The sequence below is a fragment of the Octopus bimaculoides genome, chromosome 25 (assembly GCF_001194135.2).
Source record: "Octopus bimaculoides isolate UCB-OBI-ISO-001 chromosome 25, ASM119413v2, whole genome shotgun sequence".
In the NCBI taxonomy this organism is placed as follows: domain Eukaryota; kingdom Metazoa; phylum Mollusca; class Cephalopoda; order Octopoda; family Octopodidae; genus Octopus; species Octopus bimaculoides.
The window spans coordinates 10,980,723-10,991,685 of NC_069005.1; the positions used below are offsets into that span (position 1 = coordinate 10,980,723).

The 10,963-nt window shown below is 40.0% G+C and overlaps 1 protein-coding gene across 1 annotated transcript in view; it reads right to left on the bottom strand.

The window, feature by feature from the left end:
* Positions 1-1,190: 1,190 nt before the first annotated feature.
* LOC106872956 (developmentally-regulated GTP-binding protein 1) overlaps positions 1,191-10,963 on the bottom strand; it is a gene marked incomplete at its 5' end in the record, with an annotated part of 14,217 nt that continues 4,444 nt past the window's right edge. The window contains 6 exons of the mRNA XM_014920139.2: positions 1,191-1,692; positions 4,249-4,392; positions 5,067-5,189; positions 7,399-7,511; positions 7,864-8,049; positions 9,808-9,977. Of these exons, the coding sequence (XP_014775625.1) occupies positions 4,293-4,392; positions 5,067-5,189; positions 7,399-7,511; positions 7,864-8,049; positions 9,808-9,977 (692 nt within the window). The remainder of the gene's footprint in view (positions 1,693-4,248; positions 4,393-5,066; positions 5,190-7,398; positions 7,512-7,863; positions 8,050-9,807; positions 9,978-10,963) is intronic.

Sequence of the window (10,963 nt, forward strand, 5' to 3'; positions counted from 1 at the left end):
CTTACGTATGTCCTCAGCAGTTACAGCCCATGTTTCACTGCCATGTAGCATGGTTGTTCGTACGCATGCGTCATACAGTCTGCCTTTTACTCTGAGTGAGAGTCCCTTTGTCGCCAGCAGGGGTAAGAGCTCTCTAAACTTTGCCCAGGCTATTCTTATTCTAGCAGCTACACTTTCAGCGCACCCACCCCCACTACTAACTTGGTCGCCCAGATAGCGGAAGCTATCGACTACCTCTAGTTTTTCACCCTGGAATGAGATAGAAGTTGTTTCCTGTTTGTTTGCAGTCTTTATTGCACCTGAACATCTGCCACAAACAAAAACTAACTTGCTAGTTAACCTGCCTTTGATGTTGCTGCACCTCTTATGTGTCCATAGCTTGCACCATATTTTTTAACTATAACTTGTTTCAGTCATTAGACTGTGTCCAAGCTGGAGCATGGCCTTGAATTTTACTCAAACAAATCAACCACAGTACTTCTTTCTTAAGCCCATTACTTATTCCGTCAGTTTCTTTTGCTAAGCTGCTAAGTTTTGGGGGAATGTTATGTTCTGAGTTCAAATTCTGCTGAGGTCGACTTTGCCTTTCATCCTTTCAGGGTTGATAAAATAAGTACCGTTTACACAATGGGGTTGATGTAATCGACTTAATCCCCCTCCCACAAGCTGCTCATGAGGCAAAAATTTGAAATTATTTTATTCAGTTTTAGACAAATTGGAGCATGTCTTTCACAATACAGGAACATATTGAACTTCTGTCCATGACTTTTGACCCAACCGGTATGTGGGTGTGTGTATGTGTTTGTGTGCGTATATATATATATATATGACAGGTTTCTTTCAACTGCTATCAAATCCACTCACAAGGCTTTATCGACTCAAGGTTGTAGCAGAAGATAGCTCCCCAAGGTGCCACACAGTACGACTGAACCAGGAACTAGGTATTTTCAGTGAGACAGCAGTTAGATGGCACAATAGATACAAAGACATTTATGTAGAATACATTAAGTATGGAGGTGACAAAAAGATCAAAGACGTTTGAGGTATCAATGAGTGGACCTGGGATACATGAAGGTGGTGGTGGTGGTGGGGGTGGTGATGACAACGATGATGAAATTACAAAGATGAACAATGGCTATGGTAATGATCAAAGAACATGACAGTCCATTAAAATAACGACCAAATATTGGTCCGATATCACATTTTTATTATTTCGAATATCTCAAATTTCAGAAAGAATTCTTCTGACAGGAAGAGAAAAGAAAAGAGGAGAAAGAAATATTTGAGGTTTTTTGAGGTTTTTTTCTTTTTACTTTTGCTTTTGGTTGACTTTTGCTGTTCCATTTTTTTTTCTTTTTTAGTACCCAGTGTCAAAAAGAAAAGAATTTCTTCAAAATTTTCTTTCCATCTATCTCTGCATCTTCCTCTCTTTATTTTTTTTCTTTTGATTTTATTTAGTTTCTTATCTCAATCAATAACCACTTCACTGTTTCCTCCCTAATTTATTTTTTAATCCTTTTATCCACTTCATTTTTAAAGTGTCTCACTGAAGATTTTTTTTTCCCCCTTTAACCTTCAATTTCAAACCATTTACTGCGATGCTTTTAAAAAAACAAAAAACATTCCACATTCCACTGTAAATAATTATTTATTTTTCTCATCATTATCATTGTTGTTCTTGCTTGCTTGCTGCTGTAAAAATAAAAATTCATTTTTAAAAAATAGAAAAATAAAATAATAGGAAGAAATACACAAGTGGGGTGGATGGTGGAATGAATCGAAGTTTCATTAACCTTATCACATTGTGTTCCTAGTATAGCAGGAATAACCTAAATGTAATCTCTATCAGATTCTCGTTAACCTTTTAGCATTTAAACCAGCCATAACCGACCAAAAATATCCTGTTTTATGCTAAAACTGACCTGATCCAACCTCTCACACCTCCCCTACAATGTCATTCTAAAAATATGCAATCACATCATTGCAATATTAAAGCTATGGGATAATGCCTTATAAATTCAAAATAATGTGAACAAGAGTACTCAGAGAGCAGAAACCTCTGCCAGGGTGACAGCAATGTCCCCTCAATGATTAGCCGGAGATGATTTTTAAAATAAGAATATCTGAAATAAACTCGACTGCTCTCACAAACAAGAATACTAAAAATGAACCCAACCGCTCTCAAAAGTTAAGTAAAAAGAAAAACGGGAAAATAATCCAGAATCCTTGTCTGGTACCAGATCAATCCCAAAATCTAATCAGTTTGTGCCAGTCACAAGGCCAAACATCCGTGAAAGTGTCATCTGAATACACCCAGCAGTTCTTGAGATATCTTGTCCATAGACAAAGAAAGAAACAAACAAACACAACTGAAAACAATACCTCCACCTTCGCTAAAGCAGAGGTAATAAATGAGCGACAAATTGGACAAAGAAATCTGAATGCTAAAGGGTTAAAGCAGTAATGAATAACACACATAGAAAAAGGAAAGAAAATACTAAAATTAGGAAAGTGATCAATGTTGCAGCTTTGTAGTCAAGTGTGTTTATGACTAATTGTTAATGACATCCCCCATAGCTGTTGTTTACTTTTGTTTATAATTGGAAAAAAAAAAAAAGATGGACTTTTTTAGCAATGAAATAAGTGTGTGATGAACCCAGCACTGCATCTGGTAAACAAGCAAGGACTAAACATTAGTTGAAGAAAGTATTGATGACATTTATTCTTCAGGCAAAAAGTTTACCCATATGCAGGTAATGAGAGTGATCTGGACAATCAAACTAATGAAAGTGATGAGGAAAGTAGCAATTAGGTGAGAGATACTGTTATTCTGAGATGTTTTTTTTTATAATTCTGTCCATTAGTTTGCCTGCAATGAATAGATAAGGTTGGCTGAGAGCGAGGCCTATTATTGTTCTCCAGAATGTTTTTCTGATTCTGTCCATTATTTTGCCTACTATGAACAAATACAATAAATTGAGAGAGGCCTATTACTGTTATTGCCCAGAACGTTTCTGAGATTCAGTCCATTAATTTACCTGCAATCATTACTCTTCAACCATGCATGCAACTACTTTTTTTTTTTGCTTAGGAACCCAGGTGGAGGATAAAGTTAAACACAGGAGACCAGGTCTGAGAGGGTTATCAATCCAAAGGCAATATTCTGTCCTAATTAGACATCTGACAGTTAATGGTGCAGTTGATGAGACCCCCTTCGGTCATGACTGACCATGGGATTGCACCTAGAAAGTCACCCTCCCAGGCACAAGTCTGGGCAAGGTTGTTTATGGAAGACCAGCAGTTGCCCATGCATACCGGCCTCCCCTCTCCATGCCACCGATGTTATTCAAGGGAAAGGCAAAGATCAATACAGCTTGGCAACAGTGACATTGTAACTCATTTCAACAGTAGAGTGAACTGGAACAATGTGAAATAAAGTGTCTTGCTCAAGAACACAACATTCAGCCCAGTCCTGGATTCGAACTCACAACCTCACAATTGTAAACTTGACGCTCTAACTGCTGAGCCATGCGCCTTCATAATGGTGCAGTACCCTGCAGTAAACTGGTAGCATGAGAAGGTACAGCCTTGTTATTGTTGATGAACCCAAAGCCAACTTTGATCTGGCTGTCACCAACAACACTATTGTCCACTTTTCCTTGTCCGCAGGGATTGGACAGAATTTATTGAGGCAGATTTTCTACAGCTGGATGCCCTTCCTGTCACCAACACTCACCTGTTTCTAAATAAGGTAATGTTTTCCTTATGACCAAACTGGTTTTTATGGAAGATCAGAAACGAAGGAGACTGCCTGGATGATGCAATCACTTGCTTACAACTGTCATGTGAAGTCAAGCAAGGAGACAGTAACACACACACACAAAGGAAAACACACACACAGAGGTAAACACACACACATGCACTGAAGCAAGCACACGCACTCACACAGAAGCAGACACATACACACATGCACAGAGGCAAACACACACACAAGCATACACCTCTGACAAGCTTCTTTCAGTTTCCATCTACCAAATCCAGTAAGGGGCTATAGCAGAAGACACTAGCCCAACACGTCATGAAGTGAGACTAAATCCATACCCTGCGATTAGGAAGCTAGCGTCTTACAACACAACCATGCCAGTGCCTATGAAATGCAATGTTAAAATAAAAAGGCTGTGATAATATAACAAAAGGCTCTGAATTAGAAAGCAAACAGAAAGAGAGAAAAACACAAACATAACTGACCATTTCTCCATAGAAGAAAGGAGGTGGTAGACCAGTAGGTGACTTTATTTCTTCACAATCTGAACGACATCTTCATCACACAGGATATGGTCTTTGCCAACCTTTTGAGGCTGATGTTTCACGGATGAGCCCCATACCAAGGCACTGAAAGTGAAAGTAAATACGTCTTTTATGTTTTGCTTGTTTCGGTCACTGGAAATATGGCTACATGCTGTGGCACTGCTGTTACCAATGTTTCTCTTATGTGGCACCGACACACACACACTGAAATTGCTGGCCTTGTGCCAAACTTTGAAATCATTAGGAGAAGAATGTGAAGAAAACAAAAGAAGAATGTAAAGAAAAGGAATGTGAAAAAATGTGAAGGTGAAGAAGAAGAAGAAGAAGAAGAATGTGAAGAAGAAAAAGAAGAAGAAGAAGAAGAATGTGAAGAAGAAGAATGTGAAGAAGAAGAAGAAGAAGAAGAAGAAGAATGTGAAGAAGAAGAAGAAGAAGAATGTGAAGAAGAAGAAGAAGAAGAATGTGAAGAAGAATGTGAAGAAGAAGAAGAAGAAGAAGAAGAAGAAAAATGTGAAGAAGAATAAGAAGAAGAAGAAGAAGAAGAAAAATGTGAAGAAGAAGAAGAAGAAGAAGAAGAATGTGAAGAAGAAGAAGAAGAAGAAGAAGAAGAATGTCAAGAAAAAGAAGCATGTGAAGAAGAATAATGTCAAGAAGAATGTGAAGAGGAAGAATGTGAAAAAGAGGAATGTGAAGAAGAAGAAGAAGAATGTGAAGAGGAGGGGCAGCAGAAGCACTGCTGCTGTAGTTGTTATACATACTGTTTGAACTCTCTCATGATGTTCCGATGAATTTTGTCACAGAAATCTTCCACACTGCTTTTGCCTTGTTTCAAAACAACTGGAGAACGGTAGTCTGGGAGCTGGCCTTTCGGTTTAGTATAGCTGCAAGAGGCAACAACAAACAGAAACATAAGTACAAAGAGGGGGAAACGACAAGAGATGCTGTGCAGTGGGACTGAACCCAAGACCATGTAGTTGGGAAGCAAGCTTCTTAACCACACAGCCACGCCTGCAACTACTGATACCATTTTTCAGACATTCATTGTTATAACGACACCAATCAATTACAATATGATTATAGTTTGTCATAGTCCAGGAAAGACATTCTATAATTTCTTGCTAAACAACCTACAAAAAATTGATCTGTTCCACCATCATCATCAACATTTAACATCTGTTTTCCAAGCTGGCATGGGTTGGGTGAGCGAAACTGTCAATGGCACCTGGGCCCAGCATCGCCTTCCTGGCACTTGTGCCGGATGGCACGTGTAAAGACATTCGAGCGAGATCGTTGCCAGTACCGCCGAACTGGCTCCTGTGCAGGTGGCACGTAAAACACACCATTTTGAGCATGGCCGTTGCCAGTACCGCCTGACTGGCCTTTGTGCCGGTGGCACGTAAAAGCACCCACTACACTCTCGGAGTGGTTGGCATTAGAAAGGGCATCCAGCTGTAGAAACTCTGCCAAATCAGATTGGAGCCTGGTGTAGCCATCTGGTTTCACCAGTCCTTAGTCAAATCATCCAACCCATGCTAGCATGGAAAGCAGACATTAAACGATGATGATGATGACAAGGCCAGGGACCGCACCAAGATTCATAGTCTGTTTTGGCCAGGTTTCTATGGACTGATGCCGTCCCTAATGCCAACCACTTCACAGAGTGTACCGGGTGGTTTTATGCGACACCATTATCAGTGCCTCATAGGCGACACCAGCACCCACACCAATGCATTTTATGTGGCACCTTGGCTTTAGGATCTCAATTCTGTTTCATCATCATCATCATCGTTTAACGTCCGCTTTCCATGCTAGCATGGGATGGACGATTTGACTGAGGACTGGTGAACCAGATGGCTACACCAGACTCCAATCTGATCTGGCAGAGTTTCTGCAGCTGGATGCCCTTCCTAACGCCAACCACTCCGAGAGTGTAGTGGGTGCTTTTACGTGCCACCGGCACGAAGGCCAGTCAGGTACGTGCCACCTGCACAGGAGCCAGTCCAGCGGGACTGGCAATGGACTCGCTCGAACGTCTTTTCACTTGCCACTGGCAAAAGTGCCAGGAAGGCGACGTTGGTAACGATCACGGTCAAATGGTGCTATTTACGTGTCACCGGCACAGAAGCCAGACAAATGGTGCTCTGGCAACGATGAGGCTCGGACGGTGCTCTTGGTGATCTACTGGTACAGGTGCCATCATGATTTCGCTTTCGCTGTTTATAGTGATCAAATGTTTGCACTATACATAAGCTCGCTACCTCCATCAAATTGACATTGCTTGAAAAGGGACACAGCGCATCATACTTTAGGTATCAAAGTGATTGCAGAACAACGAGATTAAGTGGTTTGCACAAGAACACCAACACACTGCTCTGTACAGGAATTGAAACCAAGATCTCACAATCATGGGTACAACACCCTAACCACTAGGCTATGTACCCTCACAATCATTACATAGACATTGATTCACCGTTGTACAAACACTGATTTCTCAGTTTATTTATATTGACTCAGAAATACAATAATGCTTCTACATATCTGATAAGACATTTTGTGGCATGTTGCGGTGTCTTACATATCTTTAATCTTTTACTTGTTTCAGTCCTTAGACAGTGGCCATGCTGGGGCACTGCCTTGAAGAATTTTTTGTTGAATGAATCAACCCCAAGACTTTTTTTAAAGCCTGGTATTTATTCTATTAGTCTCTTTTGCCGAAACAATAATTACAGGGATGTAAACACACCAACACTAGATGTCAAGCAGTAGTGGTGGGGACAAACACAGACACACATATATATATGACGGGCTTCTTCCAGTTTCTGTCTACCTAACCTGCTTACAAAGCTGTGGTTGGCTGAAGGCTATAATACAAGACATTTGCCCAAGGTGTCACACAGTTGGATTGAATCCAGAACAATGTGCCTGGGAAGCAAACTTCTTACCACACAGCCACACCTGTGCAGAGAATTCTTCTACCAAGTGTGATTTTGTAGGGATTTTTGCTATCAAAATTCTGAGCAGACACCTGCAAGAAACAACTTGAAGAGAACTTACATTGAAAGAACAAAACAAAAAAAAAGAAGAACTAACATTCGAACCAGTTTTAAATATTCCCAAAGTCTCTCGAGGAGATCATCAAAGTTCCACTTGTGGTGAGCCGATAATGGTACACAATGGGGTATTTTGTAGATAATGTCTAATTCCTGGAAATAGAAGAAGTGAAATAATAATAAAAATAAGTTTTATTTTAAAAAGATATATATTTGTGAAAGAAGAAGAAGAAGAATAACAATAACAATAATAATAATAATAATAATAATAATAATAATAATCCTAATCCTTTCTACTATAGGCAACAGGGCCTGAAATTTTGAGAGAGGAGTGTAGTTGATTACATCTACCTCACTGTACATTTTCAGCAGACAGGCTGTGTGTGTGTGTGGGATGTTATTACACAACCTCCGCCAATGGCAGCAGTGTGCCAAGTAGCGGCTCAACACGGAACACACAAAGAGATTCTTGGAAAATCTTGCTGTAATCATGTGGCTAGCTTACCTCAACTGATATTTGATCAATTTTATTGAGTACGTAAATACAAGGGATATAGACTCGGTTGCCCTCGACAACATCAATCAGATCTTCTGCTGTAGCATCATAGCGCAACACGATATCAGCGTTGTGGATTCGATATTCTCCAAGGATGGTCTTTACAGTATCCAAGTCCAACTCTGATTGAGAAGCCTGAAAGAAAAAAAAAACCATATAAAGGCATGAAAAAAATAAACTCAATGAAGATCAAAGTTTGTTGTCACTACAGTTGTTGATGTTGTTGTTGTCGTTACTACAGTAATCATTGTTGCTAGGGTCATTGCTTCAGCCCCAAACATAGCTGATCAGAGAGCCCGATTAACAAAAGAGTTTCAACCATGACCATCTCATCTTGTTCCTATATGTAAGGAACCTTAAGAGCTTATCTAATGGGTATCCTTTCCTGTGATTTAAGAGACTTGGCTGCTATTTCTAACAGATCGTATGACTCCATAGAGGATCCCTCATTTCTACTGTTGTTTTTGTGATGGTGGTGGTGGTGAAGTTGATGATCCCTGTTATCTTTGCTGCTATCGTTGTTGCTTCAGCCCCCAAGTATTACTGATTAGACAGCCCTATTAGCAAAGGAGTTCCAACAATGACTAAATAAACAATTACCTCATCAAAATCTCAAAGCTACAAGATAATGCATGACTAATTCAAAACAGTGTGAATAAATAAGCAATGCATTTGACAGAGCAATCTGAATACTAAGGGCTAAAAGCTTCCTTTTCAAGGGAACTATCCAAAAACCAGTGGCTCACACAAAAAGACCAGGATAAGGGCCACAAGGAGGTTTTTGAAATCCAATTTCAAACCCTGCAACATTGCTGTGGACAACCAAGAAAGGTCAGTGCTTATTCAGTTGCAGTAATCAACCAAAGAGTGTATGATGGAATAAGATGTTTTGAACACACTACTACAATCAGCTTCATGAACATTGTGCAGCTTGCTGCTCCCAAGTATTCATCCCCATCATAAGTAAGATTGTGGACATGTGGGGGGTACCACCTTGCGGAATTTCAGTTGAATGAATTAACCCCAGTGCTTTTTGTTTTGCAGACTTGTACTTATCCTATTGGTCTAGTTTGCCAAACCACTAAGATACAAGGATTTAAACACACCAATATCAGTTGTCAAGCAGTGGTGGGGGTCAAACATAGACACAAAGACATCATCATCATCATCGTCGTTTAACGTCTGCTTTCCATGCTAGCATGGGTTGGATGATTTGACTGAGGACTGGCAAGCCAGCAGGCTGCACCAGGCTCCAATCTGATCTGGCAGAGTTTCTACAGCTGAATGCCCTTCCTAACGCCAACCACTTTGAGAGTGTAATGGGTGCTTTTACGTGCCACCGGCACGTAGGCCAGTCACACGGTACCAGCAACGGCCACGCTCAAAAAGGTGTTTTTTACGTGCCACCTGCACAGGAGCCAGTCCAATATGTGTGTGTGTGTATATATATATATATATATATATATATATATATATATATATATACACACACACACACACTTATGTGTGTATGATGGACTTCTTTCAGGTTCCACATACCAAATCCACTCACAAGGCTTTGGTTAGCTAGGGGCTATGGTAGAAGACAACTACCCAAGTGTCATGCAGGTGGGACGACCTGAAATCATGCAATTGGGAAGGAAGCTTCTTACCACACAGCCATGATGGTGATGATATATACACACACACACAGAGATCTGATCAGCTCTTGTAGTTTTCATCTGTCAAATTTTAAAAACAAGGGTTTGGATGATCCTAGGCTACAACAAAACCTGGAAAGAGGTTGTGAAGTTAACTTCTTAACCATCCTACCTTACCAAAAATATATACATAGATCACCCTACAACTGGCACTACAAAAGAAAAAAAACATTTGTTGGAATTACAAACTCACCGTAAATGTAAGGTTAATGCCGCCTTTGTCTTTCCGCCGGAAATGGATGTTTGGTGGAGACTTGTTCAATCGGATGCCAAATCCTTCTAATTCATATTCTATGAGCTTCTTGTGTTGTAAAGGTTTTAGTACATCGAGAACAATGAAAATCAAGCTGCAGGTTCGTGCCACTAGGTAAGAGATAATTAAATATAATTAAATAAATCAAATGATTGATAAGTAAATAAATCTGATACAATGTTAACACACCTGAGTGGGTGTCAGCATAACTGGATCGTTAATTACCTATGAATAACACTTAGAAATTTTTTTTTTTTTTTGTCTTTGGTCAGCGTTATTTCCTATTTGCTTCTATTTAGAAATCAAAGAAAATGACTACTATTCCCTTCAAACTTTGCTTTTGTGACCTGGACATCAATGTTTTGAAACTGACCTATTTTCCATTACATTTCAGACAGATTCAGCATCTAAGTTGCTGAAGCAGAAATATCATTATAGCAAATATTCTGCCCAATACCAAAGAAATGCTTGTCAGTTGCTGACAATGTATGCATCTCTGATCATGAGCAGGAGTAGTGGAGGAGCATCATAGCCATGAGTTGAGAGGGATTCTTTAGGGTTTGAATAAATGTAACAAAAGCAAAGTTTGAAGGAAATATTAGCCATTTTTCATACTCTCTAGGGGTAAGCAAATAGGAATGAACAGTTCCTACCCAAGGACAAAGATCTTGTTACACTGTAATAAACAACTAACTGTCCAAGAATAAGCTTCCAGAACAACAAAGTGCAACAGTTTAATGTCCAAGGGAGATCATTGTTTCAAGCAAAGTTAATTGGTTTTAATTTTTACTGAACCAGCCTATCTGGCCTCCCACAACTACCCTTCGTTGTTGGCACTCCGTCACTTACGACATCGAGGGTTCCTGTTGATCCGAACAACAGAACAGCCTGCTCGTGAAATTAACGTGCAAGTGGCTGAGCACTCCACAGAAACGTGTACCCTTAACGTAGTTCTCGGGGATATTCAGCGTGACACAGTGTGACAAGGCTGACCCTTTGAATTACAGGTACAGCAGAAACAGGAAGAAAGAGTGAGAGAAAGTTGTGGTGGAAGAGTACAGCAGGGTTCGCCACCATCCCCTGCCGGAGACTCGTG